Here is a 25,535-nt window from a genome sequence, read left to right as displayed (position 1 = left end):
CAGATGGGAGGGCCTAGAAGCAATACTACCCGGTAGCAGTTTACACATCCAGTGCCCAAATCTTGGTCTCTTTAATTTTTGAGACGTCTCACTCTGTCATCCAGGCTGGAGTGCAGTGGTATGATCTTGGCTCACTGCAGCCTCTGCCTTTCAGGCTCAAGTAGTCCTCCCACCTCAGCGTTGGGAGTAGCTGAGACTACAGATGCATGCCACCATGCCTGGCTGATTTTTGTATTTTTTGGGAGAGACGGGTTTTTGCCATTGCCCAGGCTGGTCTTGAACTCCTGAACTCAAGCAATCTGCCCACCTTGGTCTCTCAAAGTGCTAGGATTACAGCAAATCTTGGTTTCTTGGTTTCTTTCTTTTTTTTTTTTTTGAGACGGAGTCTCGCTCTGTCGCCCAGGCTGGAGTGCAGTGGCGAGATCTCGGCTCACTGCAAGCTCCGCCTCCTTGGTTCACACCATTCTCCTGCCTCAGCCTCCCTAGTAGCTGGGACTACAGGCGCCTGCCACTGCGCCCAGCTAATTTTTTTGTATTTTTCGTAGAGACGGGGTTTCACCGTGTTAGCCAGGATTAGTCTTGATCTCCTGACCTCATGGTCTGCTCCCACTCGGCCTCCCAAAATGCTAGGATTACAGGCGTGAGCCACCGCGCCTGGCCCCTGGTTTCTTGGTTTCTAACACCATTCTCCCAACAAAGGGAACCAGGGCTCTGTTGAGAAATGGCTAATCGTAGGGCTGAGCAGGGAGTATATAGGAGGAATTGAGCATCTTGTGGTGCCAGAGCCTAAGGAGGTGCTCAAAGAAACCCACAAAGATGGTGCAAGTCACAGGGACCCAAGAGTAGCTGTAAAGGCTCCTAGTGGCAGCTGTGTGTTGTTGAACAACCCGAGCAACAAAGATGGGTGGTGATAGAGCATAGCCGAACTCTACGTCAGTATCCACGAGACATAGCACGTACCCAAAGTCTACGTCAATATCCACGAGACATAGCGCGTACCCAAAGTCTACATAAATATCCACAAGACCATAGCGTGTACCCAAAGTCTACATCAATATCCACGAGACATAGTGTGTACCCAAAGTCTACATAAACATCCACGAGACCATAGCGTGTACCCAAAGTCTATGTCAGTATCCACGAGACACAGCGCGTACCCAAAGTCTACATAAATATCCACGAGACCATAGCGTGTACCCAAAGTCTACGTCAATATCTACGAGACATAGAGCATACCTGAAGTCTGTGTCAATATCTATGAGACATAGAGCCTACCCGAAGTCTACATAAATATCCACAAGACCTTAGAATGTGCCCAAAGTTTATGTCAATATCCATGAGACACAGAGCGTGCCCAAAGCCTGTGTCAGTATCCACGAGGCACAGAGCATGCCTGAAGTCTGTGTCAGTATCCACGAGGCACAGAGCGTGCCTGAAGTCTGTGTCAGTACCCCTGTGACCACAGTAGCATGGCCGAAGTCTGTGTCAATATCTGTGAGAACGTAGAGCTGAAGAGAAACTGTCAGACACAACCTCAGCCAGGCGGTCGACGTCAGCATCCACCGTGATGAGTCCTGTTGATGGTGTGGCCCCTTGATGGGACGTGATGAGATGGGCACTTCACCCCAGGGGTCGTCCTAATGATTCATAACCCCAGTCTAATGAGAAAGACAGCAGACATTCCCAGTAGGGGGGCACTCTATAAAACACCTGAGCCATCCACACAGCTATCATGGTCCTCAGAAACAAGGAGAGTCGGAGAAGCTCATGGCCCAGAGGAACCTGAGGAGGCGACAGGACGAAACGGCCAGTGGGACCCTCTACGGGATCCCTGGGCAGGATGAGCTACGGAGCACCAGGGGCTCTGAATGAAGCGTGGGCTGCACTCCCAGTAACGGGTCAGTGCCGGTTCCTGAGCCGTCACGAGGGTGCTAAGGAGAGGAAGGTATTTGTGCTGGGGGGACATTGGTGTGAGCGTGTGAGAGCTCTAGGTACTATCGTCTCAATTTTCTGCAAATACGGAACTTCTAAAATAGTGTATTAAAAATAGAGAATTAAAGTGCAGACAAATACAAAGATGAGATGGAAATGGATGAGGGCCCTCCACCCAGGGTGAGCGTTTTGCTGGCTATCTCCCTCACAACCTTAGGTCCCAGGTAAGGGGTGTGGCACCAGGACTTGTAGGGCATGGGTGCTGGGGAACAGTGCACCTGGTCTGGCTGAGGCTCACTTGAGGCAGAAGACTAAGGGATAAGGGACATGGAGCTCGTTGTTTTTGAAGCTTGGAGAAATCTTTCAGTGGGCAGTGGCTGCCGTCTGCACACAGTAGTGACTTGATTTCTGCTGTGAAGCCTGAATCGTGTTATTTGAAAGGTGGTGGGAATCCAGCGGGATCAGGAACAAAGAGTGACTCTGTAATGGTATCAGAGGCCCCTGTGGTGGTTTCCACACAGACCAGGGCTGCTGTGGACGCTGTGTGTGCTCCGACAGGAACTCTAGTGTACTGTGTGATGGTGGCTATTAGAAAGGTGGCCTCTTCAGATGGACCCACTTAGGGGATAAAGCCTGTCAGGTGGTGCCAGCCCCGAGCACACTGCAGGCACGCTTTGGAGCTTTGGGGCTGGTCTACAGGGAAGGCCTCCAGCCCCTTCCATCCAAAATGCGCCCACAGGGTTGGGGGGTCTGTAAGCAACCATTGTAGCTGCCCCCGGTTCTCACACAATTCCTTTCCTTTGCAGAGAGTTAAGAAGGACGTGGACAGGGGCACGCGGCACTCAGACATGTTCCTGCTGAAGCCGGAGGACGGGAGAGAAGGTAGAGGCGCTGTGCCTCCAGGGCGGGAGCTGGCTGGTCTGTGTGTGGCGGGAGGTGGAGCCCACACCTTCCCATGGATGTGGGGCTGGCGGTGAGCCCCTGCACCCTGCCCAGAGTGGAGGGCCTGCTGAGATGGCCCATTTCGGGGGGGGGCCGGGTGGGACAGGCTCCATAGCCCTGGTGTCTGCTGGGCAATCACCTTTGGGGGCATTGATGACGGACTGACTGAGAAGCACGGGCGCTGTTACCCTGCAGACAGCCCTCTATGGAGCAGTGAACACAGTGCCCCTCAGCAGCTCCTGATGGGCCCCTCCAAGGGTCTCGAGCTCTCGAAGGGAGAACCATCCTGGGCCTTGAGTACAAGCCACCTGGAGTCAATGGGGCTGCCTGGCACTATGGTGACGGGGCTTACTCTTCGGGTGGTTGCGGGCAGCAGCTGGGCAGGCTGGGTGTGGACTGCCCAGCCAGGGGCCAGTGTTGCTCATCCACAGAACTTCAGAAGTCATCACCGAGACTGCTATTGGCCCTCACAGGGACAGCCTCCAAGAACGGCCGTGGCCTCTGTCAGCTTGAGTTACTGAACTCAGGGGGCTGTTAGAATGCCTAGATTTCTAAAAGCTTTTAGCTAAACTTGGATCTAAGAATCAAAATTTTCTTACTAAAGCACAGGGGAACAATCATCATTCTCTGGGACTTTTTAAAAGGATGACATGGGATGACCTAGGGGACAGCCCTTTACATGGCTCTGGCACCCAGAGGGCCCAGGATGTGTCAGTCACTCTCACCACCTTCTACACATGGCACGTTTCATGTTCCTGGGCGTGGGTCATGCGCTGAGATGAACTGTTGGGGGCGTTTCCTGCCAGTGGCTGCCCGTCCGTTCTCACAGACCTCTGAAGTGGGAGAAACTGTGTCTGTGTGGAGCATGGGCAGGGGGATGGGGGTGGGCTGCTACTTTTCAATCATTAATTTCTTGATTTTGAAAAAAATTGCATTTGTTACTGGCTGGGTGCGGTGGCTCATGCCTGTAATCCCAGCACTTTGGGAGGCTGAGGTGGGAGGATTGCTTGAGGCCAAGAGTTTGAAACCAGCTTGGGCAACATAGTGAGACACCATCTCTTAAAAAAAAAAAATGTAGCCAGGTGTGCTAGCGTGTGCCTGTAGTTCCAGCTACTCGGGAGGCTGAGGCAGGAGAATGGCGTGAACCTGGGAGGTGGAGCTTGCAGTGAGCCGAGATTGCACCACTGCACTGCAGCCTGGGCGACAGAACGAGATTCCGTCTCAAAAAAACAAAAAAAAACGTAGCCAGGTGTGCTGGCGCACGCCTGTAATTCCAGCTACTCAGGAGGCTGAGGTGGGAGGATTGTTCTAGCCCAGGAGGTGGAGGCTGCAGTGAGCCGAGATCGTGCCACTGCACTCCAGCCTGGGCAACAGAGCGAGACTCTGTCTCAAAAAATAAATAATAAATAGAAGGAGACAATGGCATTTGTTCTGCTCCAGAGCAAGGGAGTGATGCCAGGAGGCACAGGTCGAGGGTGTTTGCTGTGGAGTTTAGCGTCCCCAGTGCCGTTAGGAAACCAGGGGACAGCTGTCTCATGGGAGGCTGTGGCTTGGGACCAAAGGGCTGGTCTAGACCCAGGAGACCCAATGCCTAGGCCAGGTCTGCTTTTGTGACCCACAGCAAGTTCTCCAACCTCCCCAGGAGAGGGGACCGTCGTGCAAAGTGTTTTTACCTCCTTCTTGCACTAAAAGTCCTCAGGCTGAGGCCTCAGAGATACTCGCAGGATTAATCTGAGTCCACATCCACTTGCCTGTCAAAAGGCCCAGGTGCCTCTCCCAGGGCCCTGCCTTACTGCACCCCTGGTGGATAGGACAGACCCCTTCTTTCAGTCACTTTCCAGCTCACACCCGAGTGAACTTGAACCTGGATGCTGGACTGTTTCCCGTAGGGCGGCCCTGAGCCTGTGTGCTCCGCTCCTCAGCCCCCAGGAGGAAAGCATCGTGGTGAGGAGCGACACACCTTGTGTGTGTGGGTTTCTGTCACCGGAGAGGGTCCTGCCCTGTGTGGCGAGTTCTTGTGGTGGTCTTCCCTGTTCCTTAACACAGTCATGTGCTGGTGGGAAATGAGGCTGGGGGGCCCCAGAGCCACGCCCACACTGGGCATGGGTGGGTGACATCTAGCACCACACAGAATATGGCCATTTGCTGCTTCTGTTTTTTGTTTTGTTTTTTTTTTAATGTTCATTAGAGGAAGAAAATCTCCATTCTCTCTCCTAGAAGTGGTGGGAAGACATCTCCTGCACATTGGGCTCTGTTTGAGGGTTGGCACATCACATAGGCGCGTGCCAAGAGAGAACGTAGACCCCTCCTGAAGTAGAGCTGGCCACACTGCAGCCCAAGGTGGGGCTGGTGCAGGCACTCAGACCCCGGGCGAAGGCTCCTCGCTGGCCACACTGCAACCCCCGGGTGAAGGGTCCTCGTGTAGAGCGGAGGGTCCCCGTGTAGGGTGGAGGGTCCCCATGCAGGCCCAAGGGGGGCCGGCGCAGGCACTCAGCCCCCTGGGCAAAGGGTCCCCGTGCAGGGCGGAGGGTCCCCGTGCAGGCCCAAGGGGGGCTGGCGCAGGCCACTCAGCCCCCTTGGCGAAGGGTCCCCATGCCAGGCGAAAGGTCCCTGTGCAGGGCGGTCTCCCCACGGAAGCCCCTCTGCGTGTCTAGCATGTGTGCTGCTTCTGCCCAATCCCTGTCTTTCCGCTGCGGCTTGAAGCTGCCCCTAGTTTAGAGGTGCTTCGGGGTGTGTGGAAAGCTGTTGAATGCCAGCTCTCTTAAGGAGAAGGGTGGAACTCGAGGGGTGTTGAGTGGTGTCTGTTTTTCTGTAGAGGGAGCAGAGTTTTTGCCCGCAGTCTCACGGTTTTCATTTACCCCGTTCTGGGGGGCACCTGGGGTCCTGGGCGTGTCCCGGGCTGGCTCTCAGGGTCCTTCCTTCTGTTCTTATCCCACTTCCTTGTTCTCTTTTGACAGACAAGTGGGTGTGGACTCGGATGAACCCTTCAGGGGTCAAGCCCACCCCACGGTCTGGCTTTTCTGCGGCCATGGCCCTGAATCACCAGACACTGTTCTTCGGGGGTGTCTGTGACGAGGAAGAGGAGGAGAGCCTGGCGGGCGAGTTCTTCAACGATCTGTACTTCTACGACGCCACCAGGAACCGTTGGTTTGAGGGACAGCTGAAGGTAGTGCAACCTCTGAGTAGCACGCGCTGTGGTGCGCGGCCCTAACTCGGGTCCCTGCCCCCGCTGCCTCCCTCCAGCACCTTTGGGTATCGGGGCCCCCAAAGCCCATGAACTTTCTCAAGAGAGGCGGGGGTTCCGTCTCTGCCTGTGTCCTGGGTGACTAGGCTTGGAGAGCCCTTGGTCACGGTCCCCTCAGTCTGTCCTGGATGCTGGCGGTGCTGCTGCCTCAGAAGCCAGTTGCCCTGGGCTGAGGTGCCCGGGACCTCCCCGGCCCTCTGTGTGAGAAAGGTTTGCTGGAGGTCCTGGTGTGAACCAGCCTGTGTTATGATGCTTGAGCTTCCCTGGTTTCCTGCACCATCTTTACTGTCCGCCTGAGCATAGCTGCTGTCCAGGGCCAGTCCAGCACAGCCACAACAGTGGGTGACAGTCCCAGAAGGGGATCCCCCAGTTGGCCTCAGGGTCTCCGAGTGTACCAGGTCAGCCGGACCCAGAAAGGGCCAAGGAGGGCTGGTCCCTGTTGGTTGCAAACTCCTGGAGCTGCTCTTGACGTGTGGTGGCACCTGGGCTGGAAATTGGGAAAACATGAGGGTTCGTTTCTGGACCCACAGTCCGCCTCGCTCTTTTACTTTAGAAGGAATTGCTCCAAGCAGAGTCTGTACAGGTTTCCCCTGTGGCTTTTTTTTTTCCAGAGAGCGTGTTGACCCCAGCTAGTGTCACGGTTCTCAAACTGTTATCTCAGGGCCCTTGACATTCCCCAGGATTACGGAGGACCTCAGAGAGCTTTCCCTTTTGAAACTCATTGTTGCAGAGTCCAGACACAAAGTGGATCTTAGAAGTCTAGAATGGGAAGCTGACTTTGGGTTGATCTGGAGGTAGTGATCCTTGGAAAATTTGGAAATAACCTGGCAAATGTCACCTCGTGAGTTGGCAGCGCTTTGTGACAAAATGACAAAGGCTGTGACAGAAGGGTCCAGACTGACCCCTGCAACACAGCCAGGGAAGTGGGACAGAGAGGGATGGACGGCTGTCCTGCAGGAGGCAGCCTGACCTGAGAGCTCCCCTTTAGAAACGTTTGGTGAGGAAGGGCCCCTCTCTGGCTTGCCGTTTGTAGTAAATGAGCTCGGCTTGTGGGCCTGACCATCCATCTTGCTTGGGAAAGGGGAGGAAGCCCCTCAGCCTGGCTTCCCCAGCCATTCTGGGAGCCAGCACTGTGGGTGATTGGGTTTTCCCAAGGTGAACGTCAGAGCCTGTGGGGCTGGTGCGCTGTGTCTGGGGTCTGTCCACCTCTCAGTGGAGGTGTGGAGCTGCCCCTCAGTGAGGACACGCAATGGGGGGTTTTCTCCCCCAGCCCAGGAGTGAATGGTGAGGCCAGTGGGAGACAGAGCATGCTCCTGCGGCCCAGTGCCCGCACCCAGGGCGGTCAGGGACGGCGCCCTCCTGTGTCACACATTCCCCACGCTTGTGAGCGGTCCCCGCAAACCCTTGCCTGGCCTCGTGGGCATAGCAGGAATGACCCCTGCCTCACTGAAGCTGCTGCTCTCTGCTCCCTCGGTCTATTAATAGGGACCCAAGTCTGAAAAGAAGAAACGCAGGCGGGGCAGAAAAGAGGAGTCCGAAGGTGGTAGCAAGCTGGCATGTGGGGGAGCTGGCACCCAGGGACCTGTGCAGGTGGTCAAGGAGGTGGTGGCTGAGGATGGCACCGTGGTCACCATTAAGCAGGTGCTCGCCGCCCCAGGCTCGGCGGGGCAGCCCCGGTCTGAGGACGAAGACAGCCCCGAGGAGGCTGGCAGCTCTGCACCCGGGCCGTGTCCACGCTCCAACGCCATGCTGGCCGTGAAGCATGGGGTGCTCTACGTCTATGGGGGCATGTTTGAGGCCGGCGACCGCCAGGTCACCCTCAGCGACCTGCACTGCCTGGACCTACACAGGATGGAGGCGTGGAAGGCCTTGGTGGAGATGGACCCAGGTGAGCCAGGCGGCTTGGTGCCTCCGTGCCTGGGAGCGAGAGCCCACGGTCGTGTGTCGCGTCACTCAAAAGCAAGCCCCGCAAGCTGCCCAGAGGCAGCCTCTGCCGATGCTCCTCGCAGGGGCCTGTGCTCCTGCCTCCACGGTCAGACTGTGACAGAACAGGACCCTGTTGTGGAAAGGGGGGCCCACCCTGGGCACGTCTGTCCTTTGTCCCGGGTGCTGACGGGAGCTGCGGTTCTGGTGGCACAGGACACGGGTGCATCTGCTGCTCTGTCCACAGCATGCTTGTTTGTGAACAGCCGTCCGAGCCGGGCACCGAGGCCCTGGGTCTGAGCCTCCAGCCTTGCTGCCTGACCCAGGGCCCCTCTGCTGCCGTAGTCACACGTCCCCTTTATCCCAACTGCTGCTGGGCTCGAGTCACCGTGCAGTTTTTAAAGATCTGAGACTAAAGCAAAATCCACAAATCTAGGGAAAGGTAGTCAACCGTTGGCACAGGATGTTTGCTGTTGTGTGAGAACACCGAGAGCCAGCGTGGAGGGTGGCAGGAGGCCCTCTTGGCCAGCCGCTCCCTTATGGGGGTGCTTTTGTGTGTTTGCCGTCTCAGATCTCTGTCCTGAAGCCCAGGGGAGCGCAGTCTATTTCCTTTGTGGATCTGAAGGGGGTCGGGGAAGAGGAGTTAGGTTTCACATCATGGTTCTTAAGTAAGAACATGGAATCCCCCCAGGACGTAGCCACCACCGTCCCGCAGCCTCCCCAGCCTGCCTCAGCTGCGCTGATGTGTGTGTGTTCATTCTGCTTTTGAAGAAACTCAGGAGTGGCTGGAGGAGACGGACTCGGAAGAGGACAGTGAGGAGGTTGAGGGCGCCGAGGGTGGAGACGAGGACGAGGATGAAGACAGCAGAGAGGAGAGCGGTGCGGAGGACTGAGGTGAGCAGGCTCGGGCTGGCGGGCGGCGCGGCTGCTGGGTGTTCGTGAAAGGCTTTTCATATTTATCGGATTCTTATTAGAATTCAGCTTTGTAAATTTTTAAAAAACATTGGTGTGTGGAGTAATTTGGGCAGCTTGCTAATGAGTGCCGCGTGCCTGTGGGCTCTTTGATGAGGTCTTCCCTGAAAACCCGGTGTTCTCTCTACCACCCCTGCACAGGCCTCCCCCTCGGCTGAATGTGTTTCTCTCTCATTCCTTCCTCTTTGCGTATCAGAAGAGCCCCTGCCAGGGGCTCCTGGCAAGTGCTGTGCCCACATCCGCCCAGGACCCAGCCGTGTTGGGTGAAGCTCTTGGGGCCAACCTGTGCCCTGATGCACAGGAGAGAGCTGAAGGTGGGTGGCCCAGGCCAGGGTGTGAACTTTCTCGCATGGTTTAGTCTCTGACGTGGCGCCGGGCCGGAGGTTCAACTGAGTGCAGTGCAGGTGATTCCCTCAGCAGCCTGTGTGTTGTGTAAAATAAACTGCACTTGAAATAAGACCACCGCGGAGGTTGTCTTCTGTGCAGCCATACTGCAGTCTTCCTGGGGACTCTGCCCCGGGCCAGGGCTGGGCCTAGGGCGAGACCACCCCACACTGGAGGGTGGAACCTTGGACACGAAGGACCCTCGAGAAGCAGGTTTCTGCCCCCGAAACTCCAGAATATTGCTGTGCTTTGTGAGCCTTTCTTTCTACAAAACCAGAAGAGGGCCCTGACTGCCCATCTATCTTCACACTTGGGATCAGCCTCTGATGCCTGGAAACTGAAAACCAGCCCAGGGCCAGTGCACACCTTCCCGGTTCTCGTTCACGTGAAGCACCGCTGGCCGGCTGCACACGGGGGGTCTCGTGATGGGGGGCTCCTCATGTGCAGTGGCCTCACTCCTGGGAGCCTCCTGCCGCTGCATGGTCTCTGGGAGGCTGTGGTGGGACCATCCCTGTCCCTATCTCAGTCGGGTTTAGGGTTTAGGATTAGCATTTGCAAAGTGACAGGAAGGGAGGCCGGAGGGCAAGGGCTCCCAACGTCCCCACATGGCTGCCACCAGGTGTCCCCATCCAGCTCTTCCTGGCTCCAGCGCTGCAGCCTCCTTGCCCCCGAAGGCTGTGGTGCGCTAACTCCCAGCCTAGGCTTGCTCCAGTCCAAGACTGAAGGCCAATTCGGATTTGCATAATTGGGGTCAAAAGTTGAGCATTGAAACCACACCTGGTGCAGTTTTTGCGTATCTTAAATATTTTGAACAGTGGGAATATAGGATCGTTAGTTTTCTATAATGGGGCTGACATATTCACTATGGTCTCATTTCTTATCTGGGAGTTGAAAACTAGGGTGGTGGGGAGACTTCCCTCCTGGCGGAGCCGGTGTTGGGCAGGGGGAAGTGCCGCTGGGAGAGGACTAGAAGCTGACTTGGTGGCGAGTACCTCCCTGCTCCCTTGGCTGCTTTGTCCTCATGGCCCCGGGTGGGCCCAGGAACACCCAGGTCACCTTGGGGCATTGGCTTCAGAAGTGTCGCCACTCAGGATCATCTCAGGGGCACTTCGCCAGCTCTTCCGCAGCAGGGCATGTGCTGAGCTCCCTGGTGCAGCCAGGTGTTCAGGAGGCCTCGGTGGGTGGCACTTGAACTGGCCCCAAGGGCCCCACCCACTGCCATGGGTGTGACCTCACTTCAGGCTTCCATTGTCATTTGACCAGAATGCTGATCAGAAAGGGGAAGGCTCTGGGCACTGCCTGTTCCCTGGTGGGGACACCTGTTTGGTGCGTCTGGATGTGGGTGGCAGTGCCAACAGGAGTGAGGCTGCAGGTTCCGCCCCCCTCGAGGGCTGCAGCTTGTGTTTGCGTTGTGCCGGCCCCCTCCGCCAACCCCCCAAGGGCTGCAGCTTGTGTTGCGTTGTGCCGACCACACCCCCAATCCGACCCCCCGACCCCGAGGGCTGCAGCTTGTGTTTGCGTTGTGCCGACCCCCTCAAGGGCTGCAGCTTGTGTTTGCATTGCGCTGACCGCCCCCCCCGCAGACCCCCCCCCAACCGAGGGCTGCAGCTTCTGTTTGCTTTTGTGCCGGCGCCCCCCCCAGCCCCCGGCCCCCAACACCCCCCTGCAATTTCTACAGCTTGTGTTTGCGTTCTGCCGCCCCCCCGCCCCCCCGCAGGGCTGCAGCTTGTGTTGGATTCCGCCGCCCCCCCCAACCCCCCTGAGGGCTGCAGCTTCTGTTGCGTTGGGCCGGCTTTGGCGGCCAGTCTGGGCACTTTGTCTGAGTGCTGGGCAGTCAGGGTCCTTTTCCTCCCACTCTCAGGTGAGCTGGTTGGGAGAGGCTCGGGCAGGGCTGAGAAGCCAGAGCGCAGGCAGCAGCGTCCCCGCCCCCACAGGCTCTGCCCAGTCCCTGCCCGGCTCTGCGGCTCCGGCTCTTGTCCAGAAGATGGACGCCGTTGTGTGGCCGGTTGTTTCTTCCCTCCTGCTCTTGGAGGAAGGAATGGAAAGATCTTGTTGGCTTCAATGTAGTTGTCTGTTATCAGAGACAGTTTTTCAGAGGAGCTTGTAACTAATTAGATGGGATTCCAAGGAAAAAGATACTTTTGAATCAACCCAGTTGAAAGAAAGATGACAGCAGCCCTGAGGAAGAAACGTCTTGTACACTTTCTTATACAGAAAGCATTTTTGTTGCTAAAGATTTGGTTTGAATGAAAGATGCTGATCAGAACCAATGGGGATCAGATAGACAAGCTCCCAGCATGGAGTGGCTGTCACGGCCGTGATTGAAACAGGGCCCCTTCAGTGTGGAACCGTGGGAGATGCAGAACACAACGGAGGGTTGTGGATTCCTGTGCAGAGCTCTGCCTGCCCCATGGGCCTGTGGTCTGCTCTGTCTGCCGGGGCCCAGTTTACTGAACTAGTTGGTGGCCAGACAGCCACCGCAGGGTGTGAGCGGCCGGCACAAAAGCCCGGGGCCTCTGTCTCCCAGGAGCTGCTGGCGTGGTGCGGCTGGGACACGCCATACTCGGTGCCACCTTCTTGCCCAGTTCCTCGCTGTGGTGAGCTGCTGGCTGTTAGGAAGCCTTTCCCTCAGCTGCGGCCCTCCCACGCGGCCCCCGGACCCCTGACGGCAGGGTGGGCGGGCGTACCAGGTGAGGCACTCTGGCCGGTCCACTTGGCAGCAGGGCCACGGCTCCTCCTCGCAGGGCTTTGTGGAATTTTAAAGGATGAATCATCTTGTTCTCCATTCTCCCCCTGCCGCCCATGCGCGCCATGCTCTGTGTGAGGATGAATTGGAGGGACTGGCCATGAGCGGTGGTTTTTTTCGTGGTTGGGGTTGGGGTTGTTGGGTGGAATGAACATCAAGGGAACCACCCATTGAGCTTAGAAATCCTTGCCAGGCAGTTAGTTTGTGTTTGTTTTTAGATGAGAGCAGTGTTGATTGCGATTTGACATCTGATTTTTTTTTTAATTGAGTTGGTACAAGCAGGATGTCATTGTCTAGGTGACAAAGTCACTGGGGGACCAAATACCAAGATGCCTGTTGGTGAGAGAGACCCTCCCCAGGCGCCTCCTTCCCCGTGACATTCAGGACCCTCCCCAGGGCTCTCCACAGGCGCCTCCTTCCACGTGACGTTCAGGTGACGAGGCGAGACCCCACACTGGACGTGGCACTCGGGCGTTGCAGTGAGGAGATGGCACTGTGTGCTTGATGGTTTCCATCAGAGAAGAGTCTGCCTTCTTCCAGAAGGAGCGGGGGATGGTGGTTCCCCAGCTCGGAGGAAAAGGAGCCGAGCTCTAGCTGTGATCATGGCCTCAGCCTGCCTTCCTTTGTGCATGGAAGGAACTTGCTAGTAGTGATCGCTGCTCTCCTGGGCAGTATAAGAGTGTTGTGTGGAGGCCGTGGGTGCCGGAGGCCAGTCTCGTTTTCATAGCCCAGATAGCTCCCGGCGCAGGTTGCAGTCACCTCCATTTCTCTTTCACAAGAGAGCTGCAGCAGTGCCATCCGGGGCCTGGCCACGCCTGGTCACTGGGGTCCTAACGGTGGTGTCCTGAGGCACACAAGCAGTCCCTGCCGGAAGCTGACACACTGTCATGGCCAAGGGCCACAGTGCAGGTACTATGGTGACCCAGCTTCCCCGAGTCCAGCTCATGCCCATTTTCCTTGTCTCAACCTTCAGAGCCCTTCCAAGCCCCCACTGGCTGCAGCCCACCCAGGGGACCCACCTTTAGAGGCTGGACTCAGGCATCACTGAGGGGGAGAAGCGCAGGTTTACAAAGCTCTGGCTGGGAAGAAATTGAGTAATCACTTGAGAAACAAACAGGGACGTTTAATTACGTGAACACACGCATTTAAAAAACACCTGTGCACTCCCGGAGGGCAGAGCCTGCCTCTCTGGTTATTTTTGTGTACTCCATTCACTTACAGGCTGTGACAAACCCTGTGCCCACGCTGCCTGCACTGCCGGGAGACTCAGGGCTGGGGGAGACATGCCCCGGTCAGCACTGCGGAGACTCAGGACTTGGGGAGGCATGTCCTGGTCAGCACTGCGGAGACTCAGGGCTGGGGGAGGCATGCCCTGGCCACCACTGGTGAGCCAGCGAGACTGAGGACCCTGCGCGTGCTGACCCGGGGACACCACGGAACTCACTCACGATTCCTGCTCACAGCACGTTTCCTGCTCGGAAACCAGGAGAGCCTCCACGTGCCACCCAGCTCTGTCCACACATCCATCGTGCAGCTCTGCAGCAGAAGGAACTTCAGTAAAGACGCTGGTTTGTAATGAGACAAGCGTTCCAAAGTGTCACACGACATTGTTTATTACTAAAAGGAGCAGAATTTCTTTTTAATCTTGACAGTGTTCCTTGCTTTCGTAACGGTATGATTTAAACTGTTCGATTCATTTAGGAACACTATTTGATTTTCATTTTGTAAGTAATCAAGCTATTTTTCCAGCTTAAAAGCAAAGAGAAAAGATTCAGGGTAACTTTTTAAACCACTTCATCAATAAGAAAAGTTCTCTCTTTGTCATTGCACGGAATGATTGTACACAGTATTAGCGAGCAGCTCACATGCGCCAGGGCTGACTTGGAAGGAAATGCAGGTTACACTGTTTTCTGTCCGAGTTCACAGAGATATTTGCAGCAGGCTCAGTTGCTTCAGCAGCTGGAGCGAGGGTGCCTCTTCCGCGTGGCTCCCCTGAGCCGAGAGGCCCCTGTGGGTTTTTTCTCCGCCGGGCTTTGGGGACAGGGTTTCTGTGGAAATGGCAAATGGTGCAGATGAGCAGAGTCCTGCTAGAGAGGTCAGCTCAGCGTCCAGGAGGGGGCACCTGCCCCCGAGGAGGCCACGGACCTGCCTGGGAAGGTGCTACCCGAGAAGTGTGCTCTGATGTGGCCACACTTGGGGACGCGAGCTCCCCAGAGGCCCATGCGAGAAAGCCGGGGGTTCCCAGGCTGGGGGTGCAGGATGGGCCAGGCACCACCCTGCAGGGCCCGCCCCCCTGCCCCCGCACCCTCACACCCATCTTCCTCTTTCAGCCTGACCCCAGGGCCTGGGAGCCCCCGGCAGATTGGCCCTCCTTGCCGAACAGTGGCTGCCCTTCATGGACTCGGCGCCTGGCAGAGCTGCTGTGCAGGAGGAGTTGGCTGTCATGGTTGGGGGAGACAGCCCTTGGGCCGTTGGTGGTCAAGGTTGAACCCATATCCGGTGGAATCTCCTGGTCTGTTCCACACACGATCGCCCAGGAAGCTCTGGGACCCGAAGGCTGTTCTGATCTCAGGGGTCACAAGTTCTCACGGCCGCCTGGGGTCACCAGGGACCAGACCCGGCGTTAGCCTCTGTAAGGAGCTGCCTGGCTGCTGGGCTGAGCTTTGTTGCAGGCCCAGGAAGATGACCAAGAAGGACAGAGCAGAGGCCCATCCGCCACTGCTGGGAGAGCCCCGGGGAGCACATGCACAGCAGAGCCCCATCCACCACTCCCTGGGCTCAAAGAGGCTTCCTCGGTGTGGATGGCAGCTGGTAACGAGCAGCGGTGGTGCAGCTGGAGGCCTCTGTCCCATGGGGCACAGACAAGGGGGAAGGAGGGCGGACGGGTGTGCACGCTTGGGAGGACGGGTGGGCGGCATAGGCCTGAGCAGGTGGCGTAGGCGCACGAGAAGGGCGTGTCTGAGACAGGATGTTGATCCCAAATGCCAGGAGTGGACGAGGCGGACGAGTGGCCATGAAGTAGGCGTGTGAGGTTGTTGTCTGGCCCGCTCCGCCGACTCCAGAAACCCAGCGGCCTGGGCCCAGCACCCGGATACACATGGGGTGAGCTCCCGCCCACGCTGTGGCCTGTGCCCGTCACGGGGCCGCTTGCTTCTCCCAGGCTTGGGAACAAGCTGGCACGAACGCTGTGGCTGCACTCACAGCTCGGGCACTTCCACTTCGGGTGTCATGAAAAAACAGACTTAAAGAGCATTTGTTCCTAATGGGTGGGCCGAAGCTTGAGAGGAGCATTCAGCTTCTCTCCACAGTATGGCTTCACCTGTTCCTGAGCGCCCTGCTACCTTGTTGCTAACCTGAGTGGCTGAGGTCCTCTGCTCTGGTGGCGTTGACTGCTCCTCTGCAGCCAGCGCCAGGTGCCGGCCCCGCCTCTGCTCATCGGGAAGTGCTGGCCCGCAGGTGCTTCGTGGTTTGCCACGGACCCTTGTTCCATCCCTTTCCAGTACCCACCCCCCCACCCGCTGTGCATTCCGTAGTTCATTTTCAAGGCAGGGGGCACATGGTGAAAATACAGCCTGGCTTTTTTTCAACAAAGGCAGCTGCACTTTTCCTTGCTTGTTTTGAAGGCCAAGCCGGCAACCTCCTTGGCACTTGGGGACAGTCGCTTCCTCAGTTTCTGCGTACCGACTGTCTCACCTGACACGCGGCCTGGGCGCAAGAGAAGCCAACCAGGTGCCTGAGCTGACTGACTCCTTCCGCCCTCCTCCCTCCTCCCTCCAACCTCCAACCTCCGCCCTCCAACCTCCAACCTCCGCCCTCCAACCTCCTCCCTCCACCCTTGAACCTCCTCCCTCTGCCCTCCTCCCTCTGCCCTCCAACGTTCTCCCTCCTCCCTCCGCCCTCTTCCCTCCACCCTTCACCCTCTTCCCTCCACCCTTCACCCTCTTCCCTCCACCCTTCACCCTCTTCCCTCCACCCTTCACCCTCTTCCCTCTTCTTCTGCCCTCCTCCCTCCGCCCTCCTTCCTCCCTCCACTCTCTGCCCTCCTCCCTCCGCCTTATCTGGAATCGGGGTCCTGGTCCTGGGCTAGAGGCAGACCCTGGCCCGGGCGAGGTTAAAGGCACTGCGGGAGGGCAGCGTCATGATGTCCTGAAGCTTGCTGCGCCCAGTGCTGTCAGCTGGCTGAAGGGAGACACAGTCACAGGCACCTGCAGCTATGGAAGGCGACGACCAAAAATCTAATAGGCACCTTGATGTCAAGTTTCCAAGACCAAAGGCAGGAACAGTGGGATCAAACTTAGGAAGAGTCAGAGAAACTGAGCATGACCTAGAGGAGGGAGACGGTCCTTCCTCTCTCCTGCAGAGCGTTCTGTCGCATGTATGAGGTGAAATTTGCACTGTCCCATGAAGACTGTGAGGGGAGTTGCCGCCGCACACAGCTCAGGAGTGCCAGCAGCTTGGGGACCACCACAGGCCTCAGGGCCTCTTCAGTCCCACGGGTCCAGCTGTCAATAAAACTTCCCGGGGAAGGAGTAAAGGACAACCAAGAACCTGAACTGAAAAAGTATGAAAAACAAACATTTCATTTCCCTCAAGTTCTCCTCTCTTTAGGTCTGCAGTGTCTTGGGGGTGGCTGACAGCCCTCAGTGAGACAGGGTGGCCGTGTGGTTCTGAAAGTGAAAAGGAGCAAGTGTGGTTAGAGCCACGGTCACAGTCTGGAGTGTGGACGTCCCGTGGACCGCTGGCCCATGGCCTGGCTTGGGGCCTTACAGGGGAGCGAGTTGAGTGCATGCGGGGGAGGGCCCGTCTTTCTACAATGTGTATCTTGTTTTTGAGACGGACTCACGCTGTCGTCCAGGCTGGAGTGCAGTGGCGCGATCTCCGCTCACTGCAACCTCTGCCTCCCAGGTTCAAGCGATTCTCCTGCCTCACCCTCCTCAGTAGCTGGGATTACGGGCACCCGCCACCACGCCCGGCTAGCTTTTGTATTTTTTTTTAGTAGAGACGGGGTTTCACTATGTTGGTCAGGCTGGCCTCGAACTCCTGACCTCAGGTGATCCACCCGCCTTGGCCTCCCAAAGTGCTGGGATTACAGGCATGAGCCACCGCGCCCACCCCTGCCCTGCTTTTCTACATCACCACTGTCTTGTCAGTTAGCTCGGCTCAGGCATTGCATGCCTGATCTGTATCTTTGGGAATCCTGTGAGCTAATGGTTCTAGGTCCAAAAGAATGGATAAAGAGACTGTTTCAGGCTCCCAAAATTATCCAGGCACATTCTGTGCGCTCCTGAATTCAGAAAGCACCAGTCCATCCAGTGTGCAGAGGCTGGTAAGTAAAACAGGCCAGCCATGGGCACAGACAGGTTCACCAGAGGGCCCGGGGCAGAAGGTCTTCTGCAGCTCTTCCAGGGCAGGGCTAATCTGTTCCTGGGCCAGAGGTGGACCTGTCTGCAGGCTTGTAAGGGTGGGGAGACGCCAGCCTGGCCCATGGGCTGTCCACATTCACCCCCCGCAGACTGCGCTGCCATCTGGAGGGGATGCCACTTCTTCCTCCTGGCCTCTGGGGTGCACATGGAAGAAGCTGTTGGGGAGAAAATGGCTCTCACCAGGCTGCTCTCGGGTTAATGAAAACTCGTCAAATTCTCCATGCAGCAGCAGCCAGCCGGGCACACGCTGTCCTGTCCTGCCCAAGTGTGTGGAGGGAAGCAGGTCCCCCTGGGTCTGGGTGGAAGGACTGTGTGCCCGTCAGGGAAGGCCAAGGCTCCGGACAGGTGGGAAGCAGCCTTCTTAATCACCCCACGTGGAAACCAATTAAAGATTCGATTCTCTCAGACCCAGGGTATTTTAGCCTTGGTTGAATCCTCCTGGAATTCACAGGGAAGTGGCTTTGCCCTCTGCCCTCGCTGATGGAAGGCAAGGGGCCGGCCTTGGCTTGGTTTTCTAGGTTGTGTTACGGCAGCAGCTGACGGCCCCTAGGGCTGGATCTGCACGGCTTCGCTCAGGGACACCTGCCTCTGTGTGTGTCTCATGGTGTGAATGTGTCTCCTGCTCACAGGTACCGTTTTGTGTCATGCAGTTACTGGAATGTACAAAAGCAGCTGTGATCTTTGCAAAGAGTTGCAGACAATTACAAAACCCCTCTCCCAGCATGCTGATTGTGAGAGCTGCAAAGAGCAGGAGTCTTTATTTGGTTAACTTCTGGTCTGCAGCAACCACTTGATACTAAAAAACGGAAAAGATGTCACATCCGTTTGGAAGGCGACATTATCAGAAACGCATGACCGTCAGTCCTCCCTCCCTCTCCTATGCCCCCCCCAGACCAGGCTGCGAGAAGGAACGGGGAGTGAACATATAACGGAAAACAATAAAACTGAATTTAACTGGAACATGCTCTAATCTTTAGTTTATTTCTGGTTAAAAATATAGCAATCCAGTGCAGTGTAGTAAAGAAGTCTGCTCGAAAGGTAGCAGAGAAACAGCTAAACATAAGCAAAGCAAGGCAGAGTCCATAAGACGGGCTGGCCCCAAGACGACCGGATGGGGAATCCCTGCAGTGCCTCCCCGGGCACAGGGGTCCTGTGTATGGCCGTGCCCGGACCCCTCAGGCACGTCCATGCACACGAGAGCCAGGGCCGCGGGGCACTCGGACATCCTGGCAAACCTTGTTCTTTTGTTTGGGTGATGGAGCGACCCTGGTGGAGAAGGCAGAAACATAAGGAACCTGTTTTTTGTTGGACTGAACAAGTTTACATTGTACATTTTGGGGGGTTGGATATGCTACAATTTCTCAGGAAGTTTCAAGCCACTGGGTTTGAACCACATTCCTGTCCTGGGACCAGGCCCACTCTAGTGTAGCACTGAGGCATCTGGAAGGAATATGCATATCTGTTAGGGGAAGTTGAGGCAGGCACAGTACAAAGATGTGAAAACCCGTGGAGGTCAGTAACCATGGGAGAAGGCGTCCTCTAGGCCCCTCACTGCTAGGGACACGGAAGCCCACGCGTCCACCCTGCACGCCAAGTGCACAAGCGCGCACACACCCAGAGCCCCAGCGCAAGGCCAGCTCCACGGCACAGCCCCTCGGCTTCCGTGCTTAGCTGAGCCCAGGCGGATCAGAGTGGGACCCGGCTTCCCTGGGGTCTGGTGGGGGAAACAGCCGAATGGGGCCCACGGTGAGTGGGCAGCAGAAGAAAAGGGCTTTGCTTTAAAACTCGGTGTGGTGAGTCGGCTTCTCATGGAAGGCCGGGGGCAGTGCCGAGAAGAGGGAAGGACCTGCATCCGTCTCACAGGGAGGAGGTGGCCGATCCCTCCCCCTCCCTCAGGTGTGCAGCACAGATCTCACACAGAAAAAGGCTGGGCTACTGCCTGCTGGGGTGGGCCACCCTGCTCCACGCCTCCCGCCCGTACTTGCCACCCGTCTGTTCTAGACAGAGGAAGCAGTGAATCCACTTTCCAAGCTCGTATCGACGGGAGCCAGCCCTGCTGCTCAGGGGGCGCAGGGCTGAGGCTCTGCCCCGGGCTGCCCTCCATCCACACCCAAGACGGGACGTGTGACCACGAGGACAACATCCGCTGTTACCACTGATGTGCCGGGATCCCTTCTGTTTCCACGTGGAGCTGGAGGGGCTGCGTGCTGGCCTCCTTCTGCCATGCCACACAGCAGAGTGTTATACAAGCGAAGAATTTTGGCTAAAATCCAAAAAACATTACCCAGAAAAAAAGGCAAACTGTGAGTGATACCCAGTCGTGTGGTTCTTCTGTGAGAGGACTTGGAAGTCGCTGGGCTGTCCGAGTTGCGGTCTTTCCCTTCTTGTGGTTTTGCTTTTAATGTCCCTTTTTTCTACCCTTTCTCTATTTTTGCTACCGCGACATCTCATCAGATGAAAAAGTTAATAAACAGAATGGCGACTCCGATGTTGAGCAAGATCACCATGACCACCAGGATAGGAGCTGAGCCCTGGAAGACAGCGAGGGGAAGACGTGAGCGAGGGGAAGAGGTGAGCGACAGCGGCGGGGGGCTCTGCCTGGGCCACAACGTCTCCCACCCACGTCTCTTCACCAAACTAGCAGACCCTCGGGGGTGGAAGTGTACGGGAGGATGTTAGAAACGCTTGGACACCAAAGGCCCACCAGAACCTGAGCCCCTCGAAGTCCAGACGGGGGAGAGAAGCCCCACCTGCCTATAAGTCTGAGGTTGCTGGTCTTGGAATTCCCTTGCGGCCCCAAGACCCTTAGTACCAGCTCTCCCAGGGTGCCCTTGGAGAGAACCACCCAGGCCTCCCTGTAAGCAAACGTCTCGGTGCATGCAGCCTTTGTGCCAGTCAGCAGGTTTCTCCTGCTCTGTGGAACTGGGACCTCAGAGCATTGTGACCAGAATCTCAGAAGTGCCCGCATGGCTGCCATAGCCAGTGTCGGATGTGGCTCAGCAGAAAGGCCTCCCAAAGTCTGTGAGCACAGCGTCCTCAGCAAAACCCCCTCCTCCCACCACACCTTCCTCAACAAACCCCTCACACCAACTGGCTCTGGAGGACTGTGTCCAATTGTGAGCTGCCTCGGACTCAGGTCACTGTCCTGAGTGCTGCTGCCACCACCTCCCTGAAGTGGCTCACAAGTCCTCAGCCTCCGCCGGAGCCCCAAGTGCCAGACTCCCCCTTCAGCCGCACAGCCCGGGCACTCGGACCAGGCTGCCACCTTCCCTGTGCTTGCCGGGGCCAGGTAGGACACGTCTCACAACAGAGCCTCTTCCCGGGGCGCCCTTCTGCAGTGATTCCTGCCGTCCCGCACCCCACTGTGTTCTGCTCACACCAGGCAGGGGTGAGAGGCAGTGTGGCCCCTCTGGGAAGCTCCCAGGAGGGCAGGGCTGGGTGCTGCCCTGCAGATACAGTACCTGCTGCACAGGGAATGGACGCCTCCTGAAAGGTGGCCCCAGCCCAGGAATGGCTGGGACACCCACTGCAGCCTTGCCCAGGGTCTGCTTCTGGAGAACACTTGCCCCTGTCTCCCCCAACCCCCACCACGCTCTGCATCTCACAGCCACCTGGAAGGAGATGTGGACCCCACTTGGGGAAGGAGCTGCTCAGAGCCCCCAGAGCCCCCCACTTCCTACCACACAGCCATCCTGCTGCTGTGCAATACAGATGGACCAGGGCTTGTCCTGAAGATCCCAGGATACACATTCCTCAGGGATAGCTACTCTCCTCCCCTCCCTGTTACTAGACTGGTTTTCCATGGACTCCTTTAAGCCTCCAAGTCTGGCCTCTGGTCAGATTTCAAAGACATGATGGGGTCGTCTGTTATAGACTGAGTAGATCATGTGGCACCAGGTGAGGGCTGCTCAGGCCTGCATTAAGGAGGGGAGCCCAAACAATGTACCTCCCCTTCCCCCCACCCACAAGGAAGCAGCTGCTGCTGGCTCCTATCCAAGAGACTGGAAGAGAGTTCCTTAGAACATCTGGGACCCAGCAGTTCCACTCCCAGGCCTAACTCTAAGAGGGCAAAGTCAAGCCTCCACTCAAAACCTTGTGTGTGCACACACTCCCAGCAGCAGGATTCACAACAGTCACGAAGTGGAAGCAGAGCCAGCTGTCCAGTGGAGGATGAACACACAGCCGGGAAAACATGGGCCCTGCAACCGCAGCCACCTCAGGGACAAGTGCAGGAGCGATGCATGCTGTGTGAGAAGCTGGGCGCCAGGCAGAAAGCAGAGTCCGGGAGCGGGGGGAGGAGGGGACAGCAAGTGTCTACTGATGGCCCTGAGGTTTAAGGTGATGGAGCCGGTCTAGATAGAATTGGGGGTGATGGTTGTGCAACTGGGAATACATTAAAATCCCTGACTTGTACACTGTGGCCACCTGAAGTGAACAGTACATGCTTTCTCTCTCAGTAAAGCTAAAGCTACGCAAAGAACAGCAGACATCCCGCATGAAGTCAGCTCTCCAGGGCCGCACTGTGGGAGCTATGGGCTGGCAGTGTCCTGCTCTGCTCTTGCCGCGCAGGAGGGATGCACACTCAGGGCCCCAGTGGGGTCACGGCCTTGCCAGGAGAACTCCCTCCGGGGATGGCAGCCTGCCATCGCCTGGCCTAGCCTGGATGCCACATCCTGCGGCAGAGAAGCAGCCTCCTGCTTGACTGTGTGGCCTGGGGACCCTTTGTCTCCCCGGTCAGTTTCATCCTTGCCCCAGGCTGTGCCGCTGATGAAGCAACATCGTAGCTGATGGTGAAGGGCCCGATCCCAGCACGGAGGCTGGTCTTCCCTGGGTGCCTGCTTGAGCATGTGGCCCAAAACAGCCGTTGCATGGGGCACTCGGAACCCATCACACCCTTGCCCCTTCCCAACCTTCCGCCCCTTGGCAGAGGCCCCTCCTCCTCCTGGTCCAGTCCTGCCCACACCTGGGTGCCCACCTCCCCTCCCTGTGGTGTCCAGGTGCTGCCCCCCACATGCCCTGGGCAGCACTGCTCATCGTGGCCCCGTCTGTGGCCTGGACAGGCTCTGGCCACTCCTGCGTTGGCGCAGTTTCCTCGGGAGGCCCCTACCAACACCACTCGGCACGGCGGGCTCAGCACAGCAGTGGCAGCGGGTGGGAGTACTCGCCTCTGCCCGGCCCCGGCTGGCGGTTTTCCATTTGGATTTGGGGATGAGCAGCCAATGAGCCTATCTCATTCCCGTTAACGTGAGAGAAACATCCAGACGCTATCCTCAGGTCTCACACACCCCTGCCGGGCTCTGCACTGCACCTGGCAGGGGCACCCCTGGCTACATCCTAGGCATCAGCTCCCAGGCCCGAGCGCCTCTCCTCACACTGGGGAGTGGAGCCCTCAGGACCTAGAGACACTGGCTTGAGAAACTTTTGAGATGCAGTCTCGCTCTGTTGCCGAGGCTGGAGTGCAGTGGTGTGATCTCAGTTTACAGCAGCCTCTGCCTCCTGCGGGTTCAGGAGATTCTCGTGCCTCAGCCTCCTGAGTAGCTGGGATTACAGGCACGTGCCACCATGCCCGGCTAGTTTTTGTATTTTTAAGTGGAGGCAGGATTTTACCATGTTGGCCAGGCTGGTCTCAAACTCATAACCTCAGGTGATCCACCTGCCTCGGCCTCCCAAAGTTCTGGGATTATAGGTGTGAGCCACCGTGCCTGGCCAAGAAACTTTTTTAAAAAAGAAAAAAAGTTTGCTCAACAGACAAGCTGAACCCCCGTCAGCAAAGGGCTTTGTAAACTGTCCCCCTCAGGACGCAGCTCAGAGAGGAGGGTCCTCAGAGGTTGAGGTCCTGCCCAGGGGGCACCTGCAGCCACAGCAGCACCAGGCCCACCCCCTCTGCAACCTCCCAGCCCATCAGGGACCTGAGGCGCAGATGGAAGCGGAGGTGTGGACACAGCGAGGGCCTCCACTCGGCCAGAGAGAAAGCAAGCTGCCCCGAGCCCTCTGCACCAGGGGCAGCTGCCTGAACCCAGCTTTCCGTGGCATCATGGCCTCGGGCAGGTGTATTGAGTCTTGGGCCCCATGACAACTTGGGCCGGGCCAGCCTGCAGGGGGCAGAGAACAGCCAAGGGCCCAGCCCTGTCCACTGATGCCCCCCCACCCCAGCTAGGAGGAAGGGCCGGGTGTTAGTCGGCCTGCAGTGGGGGAGCAGGACGGAGTGGGGGTGGTTAGTGGCACCTCTTCTGCCACAGTCCAGCCCGTGCTCTGGGCCAGGAAGCAGGTACGCACGCTGTGGGCGAGGGCACGGCTGCCCGCAGGAGGGAAGCTTCTGTCTCCCCAGCTATCCCCCAACCCTGGACCCCACCATCAGGTCATATCCATCATTTCACCAAGAGGGAAACTCAGCCAGGGCCACAGAGTTCCTTCACCGGCAGAGCGGTAAGGAGAACCTGTGCTTCCGTCCCGAGAGACTTAACCCTGAATTGCCAGGGCCCTACGCGGGCCAGAATCCCAGGCCCATCTGTGGCCAGTGGGACCCAGGACCTCCGGCCTGTGAGCTCTGCAGCATGTTGGGAATGGTGGAGGGGGATGGCCAGAAGACAGCACCCAAGACCCTGCTGGTGGCCCAGGGGAGACACTGCAGAGAGCTGTACCCCCGTGAAGGTGGTAGGCACTCAGCCTGGCACTCGACTGCCCTGACGCCTGTCCCCTGACACGGATGCCGGCTGGCACAGGCCCCTCCTGCTTCCCACCAACAGGGCCTGGAACAGTGCTTAGGATTGGCCACACCATCTCCCCTCACCGACCTGGCAAAAAACACAGCTCCAAAGCTGTGGGGAGGGAGACGGGGAGGGAGACGGGGAGGGAAACCTTGTTTGCACCAGCACCAGGTACCTCAGGGTAGTCACTTCCAAGGAGCTCAGCTGGCATCCTCCAGGGCAGGTGGGACACGATGCTGTGGCGACGGGACTTCCAGATTAGCCCCAGCTGGAGACCGGGCAGGACCAGGGCAGCATGTAGCACCCTGCATGTCCCATAGCGAACTCATCCCAGAGGCCAGCTTGGCACTTGTCTCCAGCTTGTGCATTGACCCCAGGGAGGTTCATTTAAAAGCACCCAAAAGTGCCAGTGCATTAAGTAGGCTAAAAATAGAACCCGGCCCTACACCTCCCGCTCTGCCCACTGCTTGGCTGTTCCAAAAATAACCGCGCGCGCACAGCCACGCACACGGCTCTGGCTGCGATGGGGAAAGTCAAGTTGTAAGTGTGAGCTGGTATTTTGGTCCCAGCAGGAGCACAGGGGCTGTTCTCTGTGGGCATTTGGGGAAGGGGGAGGCATCTTAGGAACCCGACAGCAGGACAGACAGACGTCCGCAGTGGTTCCAACGAGAGGCAGAAACAGGCATTGCCGCCCGGCAGGACGTGCCCCTTCAAAGGGGTGTCACGCGGTGACTCCTCTGGGGGTGGGGCTGGCAGAAGGAGAAAACCACAGCTCCCCTAGGTCACGGGCAGGGACAGACGCCGACCCCTGCCGCAGCATCGACAATAAACCTACCAATGGCCCCCCTGCCCGCCCCACACTCCCTGAGCGCCCCCCGCAGACACCCCCTGCGTCCTCACACCCGAGGGGCACGCTGGCTTGCGGCACTTCTGTTCAGCACCAAGCACTGCCTGGCAGCCACGAGCGAGCAGAGCCCTGCTGGGGTGAGGGCCTGGCCGTGCACAGATCCTATGTAGCCACCGTCCCACAGCCTTTCATTCCTGCAGCACTGCTCAAGGGAGCAGGGTGGGATTTGCAGGGTGAGGGTTCCTTCAAGGGGAGGCCAGCCCTGTGTGAAGCACCAGGACCCCCAGCCTCGCACACTGAGTCTAGCCCAAGACCCCCAGCCTCGCACACTGAGTCTAGCCCAGGACCCCCAGCCTCGCACACTGAGTCTAGCCCAGGACCCCCAGCCTCGCACACTGAGTCTAGCCCAGGACCC

At 57.7% G+C, this 25,535-nt stretch overlaps 2 protein-coding genes across 18 annotated transcripts in view; one reads left to right on the top strand and one right to left on the bottom strand.

Moving 5' to 3' along the window:
• KLHDC4 (kelch domain containing 4) overlaps positions 1-24,338 on the top strand; it is a 71,108-nt gene extending 46,770 nt beyond the window's left edge. For 5 of the 17 annotated variants that reach the window (XM_054533142.2, XM_063717078.1, XM_063717080.1 and 2 more), the window contains 5 exons: positions 2,739-2,814; positions 5,832-6,040; positions 7,604-8,006; positions 8,813-8,935; positions 13,365-13,786. In XM_054533142.2, the coding sequence (XP_054389117.1) occupies positions 2,739-2,814; positions 5,832-6,040; positions 7,604-8,006; positions 8,813-8,934 (810 nt within the window). In that variant the 3' untranslated portion in view covers position 8,935; positions 13,365-13,786. 17 annotated transcript variants of the gene reach the window in all.
• JPH3 (junctophilin 3) overlaps positions 16,983-25,535 on the bottom strand; it is a 102,442-nt gene continuing 93,889 nt past the window's right edge. Inside the window, exon 5 of the mRNA XM_002826729.4 lies at positions 16,983-20,097. Within this exon, the coding sequence (XP_002826775.2) occupies positions 20,017-20,097 (81 nt within the window). The 3' untranslated portion in view covers positions 16,983-20,016. The remainder of the gene's footprint in view (positions 20,098-25,535) is intronic.

This window comes from Pongo abelii, chromosome 18, assembly GCF_028885655.2.
Source record: "Pongo abelii isolate AG06213 chromosome 18, NHGRI_mPonAbe1-v2.0_pri, whole genome shotgun sequence".
NCBI classification, from domain to species: Eukaryota; Metazoa; Chordata; class Mammalia; order Primates; family Hominidae; genus Pongo; species Pongo abelii.
Note: the sequence above shows the minus strand (reverse complement) of the source record. Positions and strands in the feature narration are given on the sequence as shown.